General features: G+C 40.3%; 4 protein-coding genes across 11 annotated transcripts; 2 read left to right on the top strand and 2 right to left on the bottom strand.

Moving 5' to 3' along the window:
• The first annotated feature begins 1,592 nt into the window (after positions 1-1,592).
• LOC143345816 (putative peptidase C1-like protein F26E4.3) lies at positions 1,593-14,458 on the top strand. 3 transcript variants are annotated; one of them, XM_076773290.1, is made up of 8 exons: positions 1,593-2,077; positions 11,420-11,725; positions 11,811-11,874; positions 11,957-12,155; positions 12,235-12,530; positions 12,749-12,948; positions 13,652-13,806; positions 13,985-14,458. In XM_076773290.1, exons 2-8 carry the CDS (start codon positions 11,437-11,439, stop codon positions 14,102-14,104), a joined length of 1,323 nt encoding a protein of 440 aa, XP_076629405.1. In that variant the 5' UTR covers positions 1,593-2,077; positions 11,420-11,436; the 3' UTR covers positions 14,105-14,458. The 3 variants fall into 3 exon arrangements, with proteins under 3 accessions (XP_076629405.1, XP_076629406.1, XP_076629408.1); XM_076773291.1 differs by lacking the exon at positions 1,593-2,077 and adding an exon at positions 10,591-11,198; XM_076773293.1 differs by lacking the exon at positions 1,593-2,077 and having other exon boundaries at positions 11,463-11,751.
• On the bottom strand, positions 14,386-16,662 carry LOC143345817 (uncharacterized). Of its 4 annotated transcripts, none has more exons than XM_076773295.1 (5): positions 16,124-16,662; positions 15,549-15,739; positions 15,109-15,477; positions 14,739-14,979; positions 14,386-14,646 (listed from the first exon to the last, which is right to left on the bottom strand). In XM_076773295.1, the coding sequence occupies exons 1-4, from the start codon at positions 16,455-16,457 to the stop codon at positions 14,746-14,748; spliced, it is 1,128 nt and encodes a 375-aa protein (XP_076629410.1). In that variant the 5' UTR covers positions 16,458-16,662; the 3' UTR covers positions 14,386-14,646; positions 14,739-14,745. The 4 variants fall into 4 exon arrangements, with proteins under 4 accessions (XP_076629410.1, XP_076629412.1, XP_076629411.1 ...); XM_076773297.1 differs by having other exon boundaries at positions 14,386-14,658; XM_076773296.1 differs by having other exon boundaries at positions 14,723-14,979.
• A 491-nt stretch (positions 16,663-17,153) lies between these two features.
• Positions 17,154-18,951, top strand: Rpl15 (ribosomal protein L15). Of its 3 annotated transcripts, none has more exons than XM_076772643.1 (5): positions 17,154-17,275; positions 17,643-17,823; positions 18,072-18,208; positions 18,311-18,421; positions 18,628-18,951. In XM_076772643.1, the coding sequence occupies exons 2-5, from the start codon at positions 17,652-17,654 to the stop codon at positions 18,820-18,822; spliced, it is 615 nt and encodes a 204-aa protein (XP_076628758.1). In that variant the 5' UTR covers positions 17,154-17,275; positions 17,643-17,651; the 3' UTR covers positions 18,823-18,951. The 3 variants fall into 3 exon arrangements, with proteins under 3 accessions (XP_076628758.1, XP_076628756.1, XP_076628755.1); XM_076772641.1 differs by having other exon boundaries at positions 17,256-17,368; XM_076772640.1 differs by having other exon boundaries at positions 17,262-17,377.
• Positions 18,952-18,985: 34 nt separating this feature from the next.
• On the bottom strand, positions 18,986-20,134 carry Arpc3a (Actin-related protein 2/3 complex, subunit 3A). Its single transcript, XM_076772644.1, has 4 exons — positions 19,979-20,134; positions 19,616-19,792; positions 19,361-19,556; positions 18,986-19,304 (listed from the first exon to the last, which is right to left on the bottom strand). Exons 1-4 carry the CDS (start codon positions 19,982-19,984, stop codon positions 19,150-19,152), a joined length of 534 nt encoding a protein of 177 aa, XP_076628759.1. The 5' UTR covers positions 19,985-20,134; the 3' UTR covers positions 18,986-19,149.
• Positions 20,135-20,244: the final 110 nt, after the last annotated feature.

Here is a 20,244-nt window from a genome sequence, read left to right on the forward strand (position 1 = left end):
AACATATTCTATGCGTATTAACAATAAATAAAAGTCTCTTCCATTGTAAACGATTTTGCAAACGAAAGAGATTTAATCTACAAATGAGTTTACAAAACATTTGTACGCTGACGTTTCAAGAAAATATACCCTGAGAACAGATTTCTGAATTATGGTATTTGGAGGATTTAGTTTGGATATTCTGAATTATGGTATTTGGATGATCTAGTTTAGATCTATAAAAAGTCGGTGTATGTTTCTCAAAGGTTTTTCCAAGGACGTAAAAATAGATATCCTTCAATCGACTGTGGACATTTAAAATAGCAATTAATTTTCAAGCGAATGATTAGATCGTTGATATTTCTACGCGTTACAAGAGCGTTATCATGAACGTGACACAAATCGCTCGTTAAAGAATCAGGTTAAAAAGATGCGAAATGTAAGAGTTTTTATTGGATTATCTCCAGCATATAATAATACTTATCCATATATAAAAAGCACATCCGAATTACCCAATATAAAAAATGCTCTTAAAATATTCTTTGTTAACATTTCTGTTCATAGTATCGCAAAGGATACAAATTATCAGTCAAAACGTCTAAATTGATTTTATAAATTTGTTTGCACAAGAATCTAGAACGTTTTGTTATTCGACCATGAGATTTATGTCGTATTAAATGTCCACAGTTGTTTAAGAAAGCCAATTTAACGATCACCAAAGACACTCGAGGGATACACCTTGCTTTGTATCGACTTTTTATAGATCCAAACTAGATCATCTAAATACCGTGTCTCGAATATATAATTTATGTGTGTAACACTTACGACCACGTTTCAGAATCCCTAAATCTGTTCTCAGGCTCCGCTGTTTCTTTTAAATCGTCAGCGTGCAGATGTTTCGTAAACTCATCCGACGACTAAATTTCCTTTTATCTATCTCCTTTTCTTCCCCCCATTTTTCTACCGACGCTTCAATGCGATTAGAAATTTTCTTGTTATTTTGTTCAACCCAACAGTTCCAATTTTCTAAAGTAAACAAGTGTGACGAATCGAGTTTTATACCCTGCTAGATCGGCGATTTGAACCACTGTGCGTCGCGTGTAATTTATGATCGTCATGATCGTTGATTCCCATAAGTTCTCTCAGATCTAGGGTTCTCGACGTAACTTTTTATTTCTTCACTAATTTTCATAAATTTTTAGCACTGTCTCCCTTGGACGGATTACCAACAAACTATGTAATGTTTGTTTACATTCTCTGATTTTCTCGAATACTTTTACGAGCCGTTTCTGTTACATATTTACCACAAATGTATCGTATGAATTATTTTCTAATTTCGCTTATGCACTCTTAGGACCTTGTTACATATATCAAATCATGTACATATTTAATTGAATGTTACAGATGGCGGCGGATAGTTCCTAGTACCAATGTACCTGCAAACAAACGATAGTTGGGCTGGCATACTGCATGCATGTGTGCACGAATAAAATTTTGCCCATCGTTGCGTCAAGCTCGACGATGAATCTAATCGGGAGACCTTTGCATATCCGAGGAATGACGAATCTCGTGGAAAGAAGTAGCAAGGAGATCCGGTAAATAGCAGAGAGCAAAGAAACGCGATACTCGATGCGCGATACTTCGAACCGAACAGAACCGAATCGCGATGAACCGCGGGACACGTACGACACTCCCGCGTTTACCTCGCGTTTACTTAGCGTGGTCGCGGACCAGTTAGGCTCGTGCTTCCGAGCCGCCAGCACCGGGCTGATTCCCTTCTTATCTTTGACGATCGCGAAACGACCGTGATTCCGATATTCCAGAATCTCGTGCTCCACGCGTGCCTTGCGTTACATACATTTTTCACTTAAAAAACTTTAGTTTCGTTCTCGTCTCGCAGGCCACCCTCTCGGTTTTACGAAACTCGACCTACCCCGTCGTGTTCGAGCGTAAGAAACGACGCGTGCATCGAAGAATTATCGAAAATTCACCGTCGTGGACGTACGTGGCAGATGGTAACGGATATTCGACGAAGAAATTAGCCTCCCCCCCTCCCCCCATCGAACGAACGCCAGGACACCCCTTTAACAGACCACAAGTAAGTGACAAGCAAGTTTTCAGCACGTGCATCGGACAGGTTACCCGATAATTGATAGAATACGTAGTAGTTCGTTTCACGCGAGAATATGAGTTTAAAACGTAGATAAAATATGTTCGAAGGCGCCTTGGTAGCTCGAGACTGTTTAATTACTCTGAAAATGGAAAGATAAGTCGCAACTGATTAATTGTTAACGTACGAAAACTAAAAATAGGACGTAATTGTTAGTGGACACGCGGTGTTCCCATACCACATTATCTGTTTCTGTTTAGAAGTACTGACCTTCTGTGTATAACATCGAGAAGTAATAAGTATATGTAACGTAAATACCTAGTTTAGAATATGTTTTTAGCAACTAAGACTAACTAGTTTCCTTCCAAAACAACGCCTCGAATTAAAATATTTTATTTCTAGCCCCAAACGCTGGACACCCCTAACTTTTCTAACACAGAAAACTCCAAGCTACTTGAATGCAAAAGTTCGAAGGATTTTAACGAACGAAATGCGTGTTTTTCACGCACATTTGTGCGAACAATGCAAAACGACCGTCAGTTTTTACGGAACACGGTCGCAGAAAAATAATTCGTCGCGCGTAACGTTCGTATTCGACGCTTCGTTTGGCGCCGCTATCTGTTCCAGTTTGAAATTTCATACGACGATTCTGCAGTCCGATTCGAGATAAAGTTAGTTTATTATTCATTTTAAAATATGTATGCGAGGCGTTCTTGATAAATCGAAGGACGGAAGTTTAAATTTCGTAACATCGTGTAAAAAAAAGAAAAACTATAAAGTTGAGAAGAATTATTCGTACCCTTATAGCATGGCGCCCAGAGACAATGCACTCTTTTTGTCCCTGTCTCGAGTGTCCAATCATCGTCTCAAATGTCGCGTTACGAGCAATGTAAATATGAAAATCCCAGCGATCGCTATATTTCTCGCGATTCCGTGTTCCGAAACTAGTGTAACCATAAATAAACAAGTTACAATCATATCCATAACGCGGTAAGAACGTTCGGAATTTGGGGCAACGGGCGCATACGTGTTAATATGACGTTTGCTTTATTTTTAGCGCGAACAATTTGAAAGATCGCGTATAAGCATTGGCGCGCCGTGCGATAAACAGATTAAAAGAAGAGGAAAAACGCGCACGGGAGGACAAGAGAGGGAGGTGGGCGCGTGTTTGCAAGGCGCGAGAACATTAAACGTTACGTTGTTTATTACGAATCTCAAAGAAACGCAGCGATCTGGGATCTCGAACTTTTCACGAGATCGAGATTATTTGTTGTTTCGCGATTCAGAGGGCCCGCGAACGAGACTCAGCCAACGGAGGTCCAATTTCAGCAAATTAAAAGCAGAGTTCGCTCGAAACCTAATGTTCAGTTTCGCGAAACTTCAGCCCGAGACTTTGCGAGGTTTCGAAACTGTAAATCTAAAAATAGGGCTGTTTGAAAAATTCTACTTTATACCCCCAACTGTATCTCTTCCTCAAAGAACGTTTGATCTTCTTCAGAGATGAACCACTCTGGATGGTTTTTTCGATCCACGTTTATTGTGGCTTTTTCCCCTCCATTTCGCGAGTATTATCTGCCCTGAGTTGTTGTTCGACGACGTTTCTTCTTCTTGTTGCGATCGAAATCGCGTTCCCGAATATCGGGGAAACTTGGAACGTTCGATATTCTGTTCAGCATCCGTCCGACTTGCCGCTCGGACTGTAAAAATAAGCGCATTCGGAATATCGAACGGGGTGTCTATCCGAATGCCCATTCGTTTTTACTGTAAACGAAACCCCTCGGCCCTGAAGCATTCAACACCCACTTAAAAATATACGATGCTGGTAACCTCCTTCTCGAAACTCTTTTCGTCGATCGAGTCATTTTTAAAACAGCCACCGATCGCGTACGCATCGCTATAATTATAAGTTATAGGTAGCGATGCTTACGTACACTTGGTATCGACTTTCGATGCCAAATCTGGTGATTATTCAGATTAGGGGAGAATTCCCCGACCGGCCTTGACCTTCCCACACGAAAGTATTCGAACGATGACATACAGCAAGTCACAGAATTATTGGCACAAGTGTATGTGTATTTAAAAAAGAAGTCGATTCGATCCACGTTATGTACAACTCAAATTTGGCACTGTTAGATAACAACTAAAAATGGATCAACTTCGTATCGAACCTTGCGTCGATAAAGCGAATAGAGAAAGGAGACTTAATATCGAAAATTTAATATTTACAGAAAAATATTAGATCCATTGGGGGTGCATGGACCGCTATAAATATTTGGATATTTTAAAATCGAATTTGAGAGACAGTGCCCAGAAATTAGGTCTTTCTGATAGTTACTGGTTACGGCGAGATAACGATTCCCTGAGACTTGTTTAATTAGTGAATGGCTCTTACATAATACACCTCATGTTTCGGAAACTCTTCCGCAATCGCCGTAAATTGAAAATCGTTTGCAAAAATATAAAATTTCAAATGGAAATGCTTCAAAAACTGCCGTAATATCTGAAAATTAAGTTAATCCTCTGTTTCCAGTCCTTTCATAGCCGCCTAGCCTTTCGCGCGTAAAATCATTATTGTTTAAACAGAATTACACTGAATCATTTTATCGATTCGATAGCCTTCTGACACTTCCGTAAATCCTTCCTGATCGAAGATTGTGGTAACGATCGAACGCTACCAGTTCGTTTCTGCGTATTTTCCGATCGATAGTTAATCTATTTGAAAGGGTAATTGGAATTTTAATTATTGCGCGTCGAAAGACGAGCCAGCTGTCGTAGACGTTGACGCAAACTTTGATATCTCTCGCGTTATGTCATTGTGTTTATCGATCTCGCTTGGTAAGCAAGCCTCGTCGTAGCGAAGAATGCCTTATGAACGCGATAGACCCGTTTAGATTAGGCGCGCGCGTGTTTGTCCAGAATTTCGAATCGTCGCAGTTATTTGTAACCCGAAAAGGTACGTTCTTTTCGAAACGGGTCAAATGGAATTCTACTCGTCAGCGGTGGTTGCTTCGGTATCGTAATCGGATGACATCATGCTCGCTACCGTGGCAAGCTACTTATTATGCTCAGTTTTTCCCCGACGGGCCATTTACGTGGAATAAATGAAAAAAAAAACAAACGTCAAGTTTTCCAATTTACGGCCCTCAAAGATAAGAAATACAGTTCTTCGAAGCTTCACGTCGACCATTATATACAGAGTGTTCGGCCATCCCTGGGAAAAATTTTACTGGGGGATTCTAGAGGCCAAAATAAAACGAAAATCAAGAATACCAATTTATTGATGGAGGCTTCGTTAAAAAGTTATTAACAAGTAAATTCAAAAATTTCAAATAGTTCTGGAAAAATTATTTTTGGTTACAGGGGTCGATTACAATCATTTTTGGTCATTACACATACCCCCGAAATCCTACGCATTTTCGAGAAAAAAATTCGAGAAGGTGTGAAATTTTTCGACGGAAAAAAAAAATTTCAAATCGTTCTGGAAAAATTATTTTCGGTTATGGGGGTCAATTACAATTATTTTTGGTGAATAGACCTACCCCCGAAATCCTATCCAGTTTCTAGAAAAAAATTCAGTACGGGCGGAACTTTAAACGTTAATAACTTTTTAACGAAATTTCCATCAAGAAATTGATATTCTTGATTTTCGTCTTATTTTGGCCTCTAGAATCTCCCATTAAAATCTTTTCCAGGGGTGGCCGAACACCCTGTATGTGCAAAGCTAGACGATCATCTGTCGAATGCAGTTTTAAAAAAGCCTCGCGCGTCTGTTCTCAAATTCCATTTTTTTTCATCTTAAAAATAATGGTTCGTATGTTACGAAACGGTCAGTTTCGTATTACTTCTCATTTTTTTCTTTATTTTATACTTGTAGGTCTACGAAATTGGCAATGTCGAGTGTATAATCCTGCTGAAATTAATACCGACGGGTTCTCTAAAACTGTTCCAGATGTATGAGTGACATCATTGGAGCCATTATGGAACCTGCAGATTCGGTTCGTAAAGCTCGTTCAAATAGTGCGTACAACGCGCGAACGATACACGGTAGAGAGGAAAATCGTTACAATGAAAGAGTATTTTGGGAAGATAATAATTTATTTACATATTAACTAATTTATACAATGTTTATGCAGTGTGCAATGTGTCGATTAAGCGTACAGAGAATAAAAAAAGATTCCTGGCTCTTCTGCAGGACACCCGAAGGTGCTGATACGATCAAGTAGCAGAAGATTTGCACGTTTCCTTGTTACGAAAGATGCAAAGTCAGCAACAATATCAGCGAAGAGATTAAGAACTACGTAGGTGTACGTTGCGACGAATGAACAGCGCCAAGAGCTCTTAAAGGAATTAATTTCGAGGCAAATTAAAGCTCGTTTGACTTTTGATGCTTTTAGAGACTCGCTGCGACCCAAAGTCGCATCGCGGTACGATAAAGGTTTGAGAAAAGCGTGTAAAAATTGTTCAAATTTTAAAGAATTTGAGCGGAAACATATGACGTCGCGATCCAATTATAGATTGGAGCGTTAGGTGTGTATCGCATTTTTCCTCGAATTGCCTCGTGGATCGATAATAACGACGTTCAATGAAAAAGATGTTGCAGACGTGTTCGATCAACGACTCATGTAACGAGAATAAAAAAGAAAAAACAAACAGGATGAACAATAAGAGAAGTCAAACTTCGATTATCGAAAATATAGATCGGAAGTGAACGATTGCGAGAAACCATTTCTTTCAATTCATCGCTAACGTTTTCGAGACTGTTCGTCTGCCTCGGTGATATCGATATGGCGTTAGACCCATCGTTAGTTTTTATCGATTCGATCGATTCCCAATGGCTACACAAGGTTATCGAAACGAGCTAGGAGCGATCGAAGTGGCTCGATACCGGTTCTCTGATTCATCGTAGCGAATTGTTCGGCGAAGCGTTCATCTCAATCGGAGTTGTAAAAAGATTGCATAGTTATCCATTGACTGCATTCATTGAGTAATTTCATCCTTGGTGTCATGCGTACGTAGTATCCTAACAAGATTAGCAGGATATACTTATACGTTGTACGAATTCGCGTATAGTCATATGCAAACTTAATATTTCGAAATCGTCTCAAAGCCTAATATAGTTAGAAATTTAGGTTCTTCATAGTAGTCGTTCAGAATAGAAATTCTTTATAATTGTCTCAAGAACCTAAACCTGTATTATAACACTTTTCAAGCCCCGGAGATTCATCAATACCGTTTCGTCACGCGATCAGCACGTCGAATTGATTCAATGGTATTTCCGTGTAAATGAAACAATACGTAGCTTTCTTTACTAAATGAGAGAACCGACCTTGATGTATTACACCCAGGCTCGATTCTTGCTCGAGTAACAGGTGATGTCAAGGAGGTATGTACATTCAGATTATTATCTTTTGCGTGTGTAAGACGTTGCTTGGAATATGCGTCATCCGTTTAACTTCCCCCTGCATTAAAATACTCTTGGAAAGAGTGCAACATAAATTTCTAAAGATATAGCAACACGCAGAGTAGGTCAATGCATGTCTATCCTTGACCATAATTATGAACCACTGCTGAAAATGCTTAATTTAGCGTCGTTGCAAGAACATAGAATCCTGGCACATCTTGCATTCTTTTATTTTAAATTATCTGCTCTTCGTGGCATTGGACCTATATAGATCCGTGGATCTAGGAAGTTTTCATAAATCATTATTAATTATACCATGCTTAAAGGTCTCAGCCTGTTGATATCAATGAATAAATAAACATACTGTTTCCGAGAATAACGCCAGGTAGAGTAGGTCAGTTTGTCTATCCTTGACCATAATTAGGAACCATTACTGAAAACGCTTAATTTAGAATCGTTGCAAAATTGTTGAATTTTGGCAGACTTTATATTTTTACTTCCCGACCTATAAAAGAGGAAAGTATTGCAATCGAGAGAATTTTCAAAAAGATTCCCCAATCTCGTTTTGGCCATTAAAAAAGAAATAATCAATTTAAATAATTTAAGAATATATGTTTCAACGAGATCCATATAGATCTATGACTCTAGAGATCCAATCGACTGAATCATTCTTTCGACTAACACTCGGTCATAATGTTGACTTTTTTTTCTTGCTCACAATCAGTCATATCACTCATAAATCATTTGAATAAAGAGTTACGAAGTAAATGAATCACATTTTGTAAAACACATTGCGTGCATTTATGCGCTGCTATAATTAAATTCAAATGTATAATGTATAAAAATTAATAAATAATAATACAAAAATTAGGAGAATAATGACTGGCGCATTAGTAATTGGCAACACAAGCGTGCCACCGAAATTCTTGTTCAGAGATTCAAGAACACGCACGCTTTGATTTATCGAGGAGCATTAAGTCGGAGTTCTAGTTTGTTGGATGATAAAATGACTCATTTTCAAAGACGTATATTTTGAAAACAAATCATCGTACGAAATACAAACTTGACATCACGATTTGTTAATGCTTAAGCTACAAATATGTAACATCGAAATTTGACAAAACTGAAACGTACTAATTGCAGAGACCGGAAATACCAAAATTATCAAATAAGAATACGAAAATAAGAAATAGGCTGTTTCAAGAAGATACTCGTTAATGGAAAGCCTTTATCTTACGGACCTTGAGATCCAATTAATCGCGTAAACTGTATTCGATTACGCTTCACCGATGAGTGCACACATTTACTAATATCGCCAGTTAAAGTATACCTATAACAGAGTAATAATTCTTCAATTAGTAAATGGCGATTCAATAGCGATACTGCAGTCTACGCTTTAATTATTACGACGTTAGATAATTGCTTGCTACCTCTCAACTTTGTTTGTTATTCCGCACTACATGTAAGGCAATCTGGTTCTTTTTCTCGAGAAGAATACACGATGATGCATTAATTTGTTATGCGTTAGAAGAAATAACAAGCGAATAAAAATGGCTCCGCGTTCGCTGAGGGTTAAATCAACCACTGGCCAACTAGTTTGTTTAGTTTTATGGAAAACACTGAAGCCAGGATGAAATAGACTTCGTAGAGTACGTGTATCGTAGTGTTTGTGATTGAGAGGAGAGTTCTAGATTAGGAGAGACTCGATACTCGAGAAGGGTAGATCGTTCATCCTTTGTAAGACGTTACACTTTTAACTACCGAGACGTGGGCAGATGCGCGCGTAATCGTATCGCGACTGCGACGTCGTTTTATCCCTAATGAAACGAAACGGGTCAAGAACATCGTTTTGTTCGCTGGTTCGTACGTGTATGCTAAGTTATATTGGAGCCGTCTCGATTTGTTACGCGATTCGCGTTAGTTCGTTCAACGAGTAGCAAACGAATCCTCCAACGAGTTGCGGAACACTTTGACGAACGATAGGCATAATGAACGCAAAGAGTTACTCTTCCTTTCGTTCTCAAAGTCTCCACGGAGCCTACTAGGGGTAGATCGAAGCCTAAGTTTCGAGTGTTCTATAGTTGTGCCATTCTGTTACCGCTAGAATTTCTCCGCGGAAAAAAATAATTTCAAATCATTCTGAAAAAATTATTTTTAGTTGCAGGGGTCGATTACAATTATTTTTGGTGAATAGACATACCCTCGAAATCCTAACCATTTTCGAGAAAAAAATTCTGTAAGTGGAGAAAATTTTCGACGAAATTAAAAACTGTCAAATCATTCTGAAAAAATTATTTTTAGTTGCAGGGGTCGATTACAATTATTTTTGGTGAATAGACATACCCCCGATATCCTACGCACTTTTGAGAAAAAAATTCTTTACCGAAAATATAATGTCTGGCCAGAAATATCTCCTTTCATGCGTGTCTTTAAAAGATCATAAGTTCTGGACGAATTGGAGGATTTAAGTGATTCAAAATGCAAAGAACGCGTATTTTGACGAAGAATATAGTATAGAAATTCCAAGAAATTCCGAAAAGTTATTCCTCAACCCCGTAAAGTGAGAAAAACTCCATAAAAATGGTACAATTCCTCATTTTTATCACTTTATATGTATAGTCCAGTTATCCATCATTGCCCCAGTCCCGAGTATTCCGGATAATCGGAATTTTATTGTATTTCTATTTAATATCGTGTAAGCGATTATCGCGTGGTCGGATGTTTGACCGTGCGTGAAAGTGATCGAAACGCGGTAGTTTACGATGGTTGAGTCGAGGTCAAAAAACCGAAGACGTCGATACGTTCCAGTCTGGCACATTCCATTAATATTATAATGTGTTCGATAACGACCTCTCATAGAGTTTCGATCGACGTATCGACTGCAAGGGGCTATGAAGCATACCTCTGAGAGACGTTCACCATTTGAGAGGAATCTGTCTCTTCGTCCATAAATTGTGGTTTTATGGTAGCGACGCTATTAGCGAAACAACCTTTTTTTCTATCAATTTCGATCGTTAAATTTGAAATTCCGTCCATGGACATGCTCTCCAGCTCCTCGATATAAGCGAACTATAAGGGTATTGAGGAGCTGGAGAGAATGCGCGAGGATGGAATTCGAGTTTAGCGATTTTGAGGAGGAACGGATCGACCCTCGACGATCACGTTGCACAAGATGCCGTACCACGGTCAACACGGTCTACTTCCTCCGTCTTGTTACGGGAACCTTGCGGCGAACGACATATTACGCACGTGACATTTAGCGAGAACCAGAGAGAGACACGCTTTGACGCGATTCCAAACGAGACAGGATGACTCTTTGATCGGTCGCGCATTTTGGCACCGTCGTCGACGTACGATGCCAGCTGTTGCCGAATCCCCCGAGTATCGAGCACGCCTGGACGAAGGCTGAATAAAATGTAACGAGAACTCGAAAGAGTTACGCGAGCCCCGACATTGTTTCCAACTACGTATTCGCGACGCGTCCGAATTCCGTACGAGTTTCGATCGCGACCAACGATTCGTTTGCATTTTCGAAAGCGAGATTACGTCGAAAAATGGTGGTACAATAGTTCCGCGAACAGAAAGTGTCGAACGAACCGTATACGCCCCGACGGTTCTTCCGTACTTTGAATATGCATCCCAGGCTTGGAACGCTTTGCAATTGTGTCACACTAAGCTACTCGAGAGTGTCCAACATAAATTCCTAAGGTATGTCTCTCGTAAGATTGATAGACCTATGAATGTTAACGTGTCACAACTATGCCAACACCCTCGACTTCTATGAATTGCAGCCTCCTCGCTGAACGATTCGACGTATAGGACGATAGTAATAGTGATTTTGTTTATTTTGACCACCATCTACGAAAGTTTAAATCTTTTATCTGATCGTTTAGATCGTGTTCGCTAATCGCAAACAAAATCCGTTGCAGAATCAAACTCGTCGAAGATGAGATCGTGCGAGAGTCTAGCAACGATCGTCTTCGTCCTGTTGCTGTCGATCGTGAGAGGCGTGCCAGATCTCACGGGACTTCCGGTTGGACCGTATTGCGCCAGGAAGTATCCACGGGGCGATTGTTGCTCAGGACGCCAGGACGAGTGCAGCGAACCGATCCTCACCACGCTATGCTACTGCGACGAATTCTGCGACCGATACAGAGAGGAAGACTGCTGCCCGGATTACTGGAGCCATTGCAAAGGGATGGAAGTCACGACGTCGCCTCCTCAAGAAATCAGACGTTCGTAGTTGACGAAACTCTGTTCGGTTAGAGTCGACGACTCTGCACGACCGTTCGAAACCGTCTAATCGATTCGACGTTTCAGGATGCTTCTTCCAGGGAAGGTCGTACAACATCGGTCAAACCTTAAAAGACAACTGCAACACATGGTAGATAATTCCCTGTTTCTCCATTGTTCGCGTACCAGCGTTCGAGACAATGTTTTTCACGCTCGTTTTGCTCGATTTTTAGTAAATGTTCCCCGGTGGGCGAACGCGTCGAAGTACTCTGCGAGGAGAATCGATGTCTCCAGGAACGGGATCTGATAGACGAAATCAATATCGGAAGCGAGTCCCTGGGTTGGACGGCCGCGAATTATACGGAATTTTGGGGTAGAACGCTCAAGGAAGGTGTGCAGCTTCGCTTGGGTACTCTGAATCCCTCGCGATCGGTAAGTGTTAGGATAAAACGGTCTAAAAATGTCAACTTTTAAGAGGGGTGGTTCAATTCACCGCAATTTGTCGTCGAAGGTCCATAGGATGAACCCCGTTCGGCGAATTTACGAACCGGATTCGTTGCCGCGGGAATTCGACGCCAACTCCAGGTGGCTCGATCAGATCAACACCGTCGTGGACCAAGGATGGTGCGGAGCGTCCTGGGCGATCTCCACCGTGCAAGTGGCGTCCGACAGATTCTCCATCATGAGCAAAGGCGCCGACAGTGTCGATCTCAGTGCCCAGCACTTGCTCTCGTGCAACAATCGGGGCCAGCAGGGCTGCAACGGTGGCTACTTAGACAGAGCTTGGATGTTCGTGCGAAAGTTCGGGTAATTTGTTGCTAAAATTACCAATGAGTTTCATTAGAATATGGCAAGATGGCCTAATTGGCTTTAACAGAACAGCGACGCCTTTATTAACAAATATATTGTGGACATTCCGGTATATTTTGTACCGTGTCTATTGTTATTGCGAAGAATGACTGCGTCTCGCAACTTGTGATAGGCCTAGTAACTTTAAGAGGCTGTTAATCGCGCGTTATTTCTAGCTTGGTCGACGAATCGTGCTACCCGTGGAGGGGTTCGGCTGACCACTGCAAGCTGCGGAAGAGAACAAACTTGAGGGGCGCAGGATGCCCCGCCGCGACGAATCCTCTTCGAACGGAACTGTACAAAGTCGGGCCAGCCTATCGTTTGAGTAACGAGACGGACATCATGCAAGAGATTCTAACGTCAGGCCCCGTGCAAGGTAACTTTTTCGTGCCGAGCTTATGGGTAGAAACGAGATTAATTTGGATTATTTTTCAAGACCAATGTGCTTGTCAGAAGCGTTCCGAGTCCTCGTCAGGGCAACAAGTTATATTCGAAGCATAAAGTTGACACATGTGGTTGGTAAAAAGAGATTTTTTTTTTAGTATCTTGTGTTATGGTTTCACGTGGCTTCCGGTTTGTCTTGCCCTTCTTACTCCCATAGAATTCCCGCGCCACGTGTTCGACGCAGGCTTGTTTCAATCTGTTATCTCGACAACAACATTGGTTGGATATTACTTGTGCCTGATGATTCACGTTAAGAATTTCTTGGCCATGTATTTCTACGTTGCGTTTAATTAGTTTTGACGAGTCATTTTTAATATTAGCCTTAAGGTTCTTTTGCTCCATTAATAATACGACTGTGATTCTCTCGCTGATTTATTATTAGATAATATGGCATTGTATTTTATAACCTACGATGCTACCAAGAATAACTTTCCTCCTATCGATTAGAACAACTTTATGCTTAAAATATAACTTGATAAGGAACCAAAACCAGGGACAGTTATAAATATTCAATTTTATAATTGAAATTGTTTACTCTGTTTTATTCGTTATTTGAAATTTTCACTCAAATAAGAATCCGTGCGTTGATCTCTCTCGTACTGTAGCTGTACCGGATATATTTACTATGTTCGCAGCCACCATGAGAGTCTATCAAGACTTCTTCTCGTACAAGTCAGGAGTGTACAGACACTCGGCAATTGCGGAACGTTATGACTCTGGATACCATTCGGTGAGGATAATCGGATGGGGAGAAGAATCATCTTACGGAGGCGGATCGGTTAAATTCTGGGTAAGTTTCAACTGTTCTTAACGCTTTGGTACAAAATAAAATTAAAGTAAAGAAGTTCTTAGACTCGAATTCGATTTCTCCGCCATTCTGTAGATCCGAAGTGAGGATCAGTAGTCGTCGATGCGTCAAATCGTTACCTATTTTTACCTTAAATCCCCCATAATATTTTTTGTTCCAGAGGGTCGCGAACTCCTGGGGCGTCGATTGGGGCGAGGACGGTTTCTTTCGAATCCAAAGGGGGACAAACGAGTGCGAGATCGAGTCGTACGTTTTGGCTGTATGGGCGAAAACCGTTTAGAGGACCAAAGTTTCGACGTTCGAGGTTCAATGTTCGCCGTTCACCGGAAGCTTCGCGACAGACAGTGCATTTATCGACTCGTCGTCGTACCGTCGAGACGGTCGTCTCGACGTTATCGTTACGCGAGATCATGTACAAACTAAAATCGATAAACATCCGTGCACGATTAAGAACCGACCGTTCCTCCCGCGATGGGATCGAACAGTCAGTTGTTCTCGCAATAACGTCGATTACCGTCGCTTTGCTCGCGACCGAAAGATGCAGTTGGAATAATTCGTACATTCTAATCGTACGTATGTATTTGCGTGTTTGTACGGAATAAAGTGCCAAAATACACATGTGTTTATAAGTAAATTGATTTACGGACAATTTCATTGGGACGAAAATTACGATTTGGGTGACAGTGATTTCTTTGAAGCTAGATCGTTTTTTTTTTTATCGGTCCGTCGGGAGGCGTGCTCGTTTGTTGTGCGGGTGTCCCATTCGACGATGCTCTCGCACGAGACCTTGAGTCTCAATTGAGAAATGGCTTACTTTTGTTCCTGTAGAATAAACTTTAGAAAAGACAACATCCTGTTGAGGCGCGTCATCGCGCGCTGCGCCTGCATTATTACGTACCGATCGAATTACACACCTATTTTTCAAACTACGACGCTACGTCGGGCGGTCTTGCAATGCGGACTGTACACCTCCAATTTGTCCTTCGGTGTATTCATCGCGGAATAATCGATGGGGAACGGTACGTTATTGCCGCGAAGTATGCAGGAGTCCGTCATGCCGAGGAAATGTTCTCCTGGACCGAAAGGACCTCGACCAAACAGATAGTTGGCGAACACGAGCTGATACTGTGGCCAACCGAGTGGATGACCTCCGTTCTGAAGCGAGAACATAAGTGATCATTTTATTGTTCCTCGTGACTTCGTATTCTTTTTCTCTAACAGTCATTTTACGGTAACCATCCATTATTCTTGTTTGTTTTTAGAATAATAACAACAACGTTTTACCGATGTCATAGAATTGTACGCTATGTCCAAACATTTGGAGATCCTCTCCGAGTCCAGGCCAACGACGGATCCGTAAAACGAAGCTAGCTCCGTCTTCGAAATGATCCCGTTCGCCGAGCTATTGATCGCGAGGAAAAATATCTTCGGCAAAATTTTCAACCAAAACGGAATATCGTTGTAAGAAGCGCCGCCGACAGGCGCAACGATTCGTGCCCACCAACAGAGCCAATCGTCCAATCCGATCTTCTTCCCTTGGTCTCCCTCGTACTTCCTTTCGTCCAGTATCAATTCCGCCAGCCCTTCCTCCGCCTCCATCAAACGCAAATATTCGGGCCCGTTCCACGACCAATCCGCGAACCTTCTGAGTCGCTTTTCAAAAGTGTGAAACATTAGCATCTATGAACGCGATAAAACTTTAGCGTTTCTAAGCTCGTAGATACCTCCGAAAGCATTCGAAAATCTTTCCTGTCGATAAAACCATCTTTGTCGTGGTCCAGCAGATACGTAAAGAAATGCGAGAACTTGTCCCGCTGAATGGCTGCCAAGTCCTTCAGTCTTCCTCTGGTGCCGACTCCGTCTTCTTCAATAGCCTCGAGATTCTCGTCGCTGGGGTATCGACTCACCCAGGTCGCTGTATCGAGGAGAAAAGAAAGCGAGAAAACAAAAGGCCAAAGAAAGGAACGAAAGGTTGAAAGAATAGTTTATTAACCGTGAAATTATGGAAATTGTAGGAGAGACCAGGGACGGTAGCAACTATTTGATTTTAGAATACGATTACACAAAAGCTATTAAAATGTGTATAACGTATGTATCTATGCAGCTGTGATAGACGGGTGTGTTGCTATCTATTATATATTTTATGATATTAACGTGTTACTATCGTCCCAGATCTCCCCTACTGGATAAATGTATTGATGTGAAAACAGAAATATGAGTATAAACAGGGTCTTTAAATTGTTCTCGTCTGATGTTGTGTCTGAGGTTTTCTTTCAAAAGAGGAATTACGTGAGCTTACTCCAGACGTGCACGCTCCAACCAGGATGTTCCAATTGCTTGCTGGGAACCGGAGCGTCGACGATCTCGTCGATGTTGGTCGACATTGTTCGCCATCTCTTCAACAAATCCTTCGTCCTGTCGCGCGTACGATCGCAAGCCTGTCGCCAATTCGTGATAAATTTACGGGGTACTTTTAACGTGCTGTTTTCCTCGAGTACAAGTTCCTGGCTGCCCGCGGAACTTCTGCTTCTGTCGATCGTTTCAGCATCGGTCACGGATACGGATCCCTCCGCGATCTCTTGCATCGAGGGATAATAAATCGGATCCTTTATGCTGTCCGAACGACTCTCCATAGCGGACTACGCCTCCTTGCTGACAACATATTCCGACTACCTCTCGTGAAATAATCAATTGCACGACGAGAGGTCACCGGGTCGCTCGATATTACGTATAGAACCGCGCGAACTGTTCTCGTTTTTTGTGATCGCCTAACGTGGACATCGACGCTTTTCTTCGCCACGCCTCTCCCCCCGACTCATTTGCTTCGCACGAAAAAATTATAAGTATGTCCTATCGGCAAATTTTATTTTAGTTAATTTACATAGAAATATTTTAAAAAGTATTACAAACATAATATTGCAGTGATTTGTTTTTGGTCACCACTATTCAGTCATAATGTGAATACGCTCTGGTGACAATGACCAGGAAAATTGTACGTATATATTGCTATTTCTAATAAAAGTTAAATCTTTCCTTTAACAATTACAAATTACAGAGTTATTACTGCAGATTATAAAATTAGTTTATAATGACTTTTACCTTACATTTACTCTCAAGTAAAATTAAATAATTTACTCACAATACGATTTGATAATCTGTACAAATTTCAAATTCTGTTCATTAAATCACCACGATCGTTTCCAATTCAAATTTGAAATCGATTCGCGCGTCAGCCATGAAATTATACGTATGTAGATGTGGTGTGATACGATGTAACGTTTACTTCTATCGAATTTTTATCTCGAGTTTAACGCGCTTAGTGGCCTACAGGTGTCCTTACAGTCGATATTTACAGATGGCGAGTCCGCCATCTTTAGTACTACCATGCAATGGTTTAATACGTAGACGTGCTTAAGAACGAAGCTCTTTCCTTCTGTTCCAATCGCGAAGGGTGAGTGATACGTGTTGGAAATCGAATTATATCCTGAGCATCCACGTTTATTTCTGGACCGCGTGCAGAGGAGATTCAGTACCAGGCTCGCTCGTACAAAATGTTCTTATGATTTTTCAATATTATTCAATCGGGAATATTCTATTTTACTATTTTGTATAAGTTAACCTCAGTACACACTTTCACATGTTTATACACATTTCGCTTTCGTGATCTTTATACATCGGTGGTGTAAAGCTTCCCATCGATTTTGGTCATAATTCATCGTTATTTCAATCAAGTTTAATTCTGTAACGTTTTTCGCGATTATTTTACATCATGGAATAACGTAGGTATATTTTCAACGATTTGTTTCTTTTTCTTTCAGGGCTACACAATGGGTGCATATAAGTATATGCAAGAGTTGTACCGTAAAAAGCAGAGCGATGTGCTCCGCTTTTTACTTCGCGTCAGATGCTGGCAATATCGTCAGTTGACCAAAATGCATCGTGCCCCCAGGCCTTCCAGACCAGATAAAGCTCGCCGTTTAGGTTACAAAGCTAAACAAGGTACGGGGAATATCTATTCATAATACTACATGTAAACGTACGCGAGTTTATTAATTAGTTTTCGGTTAAGATCACAGTAATATTACAAAATGTGGAAAATTTACATGATGATACGTACATGCACCACTTTGACTTTAACAGGGTTGATATAATATTGTACACGCTGATACCTTTTCTCATTCGATTTAAGCAATTTAAATTTCAATAAATGCAAAAGATAGATCGGAAATTTTCTTTTCAATACGCAGGTTTTATCATATTCAGAATCCGTGTGAGGAGAGGTGGTCGCAAACGTCCTGTCCCCAAAGGTGCAACATATGGAAAACCAAAAAGCCATGGTGTCAATCAACTAAAGCCAACCAGGAAGTTGCAGTCTGTTGCCGAAGTGAGTATGTTATATGTACAAAACATTATCTCATAAAGTGTATAATGGTTTCTTCTTTCTTAAATGGTTAGCTGAAATATTTAACAATTTTTTTATTTCAAGGAACGTGTTGGCCGTCGCTGTGGTGGTCTAAGAGTGCTGAACAGTTACTGGGTAGCTCAGGACTCTACATATATGTATTACGAAGTTATATTGGTTGATCCCGCGCACAAGGTAATTTACATGATTCCCACTAATTTTTATCATATAAATTATTTCCAAGTGTGTGTTTGTACAAAATGATGATACCATTATGTGTAATGTTGAAAACTGATGATATTTTATCTTCCTTGGATGTCTGAATCGCGCGAAGTAGTAAAAGATACGTAGCCCGACTCCGTCGAATACGTCATTGTAGCTCGCGATTACTTGCATTTCAGGAAATTCGTAATGATCCAAAGATTAATTGGGTTTGCAATGCCGTACACAAACACCGTGAACTTCGCGGAAAGACATCGGCCGGCAGGAGCTCACGTGGATTGGGTAAAGGACATCGTTTCTCACAGACTATCGGCGGTTCGCGTCGTGCAGCATGGCTGAGACGAAACTCATTATCGCTTCGCAGAAAGCGATAAGTTATTTGAATGTTTATAATTTAAAGTCACACACGAACAAGATACATCATTCTATTGATATAATATACGAACTTGTTGTATCGATATTATGGTATATCCTGTGCGAAATAAAAATCTTTTCCTTAAGAACCGCTTGTACTGTTGTACATTTTTTAACAAATCAAACAAATGTAAATATAAATGCAATTGCACGATATGTGTAATTACTATTCAAAGTTTAAAATTTTCTAATTATGATTTGTGGGAAGTCAAAACTCATGTATTTTGCATAATTGATTTCTGTAATTACCAACGCATACATTCGAATGTGAAATTAAAAAACGTATTTTATTGTCCAGGACCAGATAAAGAAATATCCATAAACTTCTTTTTCGCGAAACAGAGCCACCATTTACTTGGCTTTCCATCCTCTCCGTATACCTTCTCTACGAGTCTGTTTCCGGTTTCTTGCCTTACTTGTTGTAGATACTGTCTCATAGTATCTGCAAAAACAATCTGTAATAATTTTTCCCATGACTAAGGTGAATATGTAATTTACCAGCTTCTATGGGATTAGATGGTTTGGCATATACAGAATTCAAAGGAAATCCAGGATCGCCGGGTATATCGAACTTCGATTTGGCGAGAGAATACATTTCGTTCGTTGCTTGCGCTTGTGTTGCACACTTTTGTAGTCTTTTTAAACATTCGGTTATATACAATGTAATATAAATTAAAACTCTATCAGCTTCACTCTAGAAAATTATAATACGATAAGTATTTTTTTCAACAATGATATACACATTGAAATTACCTTAATTTCATATGTTCTAAAGAATACATTTGCCTTGAAGAAGTATAACGCTTCGTCAATTATATCTTGGTCTTTGCTACTGAAAGGAGGTGCAGGACCTCTGACATTTGTTCTAATAGGTAGAAGCGCCATATTACCGATGTTTCCATTATTTCCTACAGAACTAGAGTGATATGCCTGCAATAAAATATCAAACAATGCAAAAAGTGCCACGCAAGTAGCATTATCGTACTTAAACACGTTTTACTCAATTTTGTTTGTAATAAATTGGCAAATTTTGACATTTTAACGAGGTTAGGATAACGCCCTAATAGAATAAACCATTTTACTACAAGTTAAATATATACGGAAACTAGTACTTACAGGCATATCGATAAACTAATTTCAAAGAATATTATTAACGACAATAAATTCTTAGGCGTGTCTTGTCAAACAACGTTGTCAATTGAGAGAACACATCAATGCGTCAACATTACCGCCTTCGGTTATAGATAACGAAACTAACGAGGAATGACTCAAAAGCGTAAAAAGCAAAAGAAACTATAAGATCTTGGTACAACGTTAAATATCTATTTGGTTTTTATATGTAAACATTGCTACATAAATTTTATTTGTCGTTGCATTCTTCT

Source organism: Colletes latitarsis, chromosome 9 (assembly GCF_051014445.1).
Source record: "Colletes latitarsis isolate SP2378_abdomen chromosome 9, iyColLati1, whole genome shotgun sequence".
In the NCBI taxonomy this organism is placed as follows: domain Eukaryota; kingdom Metazoa; phylum Arthropoda; class Insecta; order Hymenoptera; family Colletidae; genus Colletes; species Colletes latitarsis.

Coding starts and splice junctions, on each gene's coding strand:
- LOC143345817 (XM_076773295.1), bottom strand. CDS start 16,457: ATGGAGAGTCGTTCGGACAGCATAAAGGATCCGATTTATTATCCCTCG. Junction 15,740..16,123: donor TTGGAGCGTGCACGTCTGGA/GTAAGCTCACGT, acceptor TCCTCGATACAG/CGACCTGGGTGAGTCGATAC. Junction 14,980..15,108: donor CGTACAATTCTATGACATCG/GTAAAACGTTGT, acceptor TTCTCGCTTCAG/AACGGAGGTCATCCACTCGG.
- Arpc3a (XM_076772644.1), bottom strand. Junction 19,557..19,615: donor TTAGAACATATGAAATTAAG/GTAATTTCAATG, acceptor ATAATTTTCTAG/AGTGAAGCTGATAGAGTTTT. Junction 19,305..19,360: donor ATCTAATCCCATAGAAGCTG/GTAAATTACATA, acceptor TTGTTTTTGCAG/ATACTATGAGACAGTATCTA.
- LOC143345816 (XM_076773290.1), top strand. CDS start 11,437: ATGAGATCGTGCGAGAGTCTAGCAACGATCGTCTTCGTCCTGTTGCTG. Junction 12,531..12,748: donor ATGTTCGTGCGAAAGTTCGG/GTAATTTGTTGC, acceptor CGTTATTTCTAG/CTTGGTCGACGAATCGTGCT. Junction 12,949..13,651: donor AACGTCAGGCCCCGTGCAAG/GTAACTTTTTCG, acceptor CTATGTTCGCAG/CCACCATGAGAGTCTATCAA.
- Rpl15 (XM_076772643.1), top strand. CDS start 17,652: ATGGGTGCATATAAGTATATGCAAGAGTTGTACCGTAAAAAGCAGAGC. Junction 17,824..18,071: donor AGGTTACAAAGCTAAACAAG/GTACGGGGAATA, acceptor TTCAATACGCAG/GTTTTATCATATTCAGAATC. Junction 18,422..18,627: donor TGGTTGATCCCGCGCACAAG/GTAATTTACATG, acceptor CTTGCATTTCAG/GAAATTCGTAATGATCCAAA.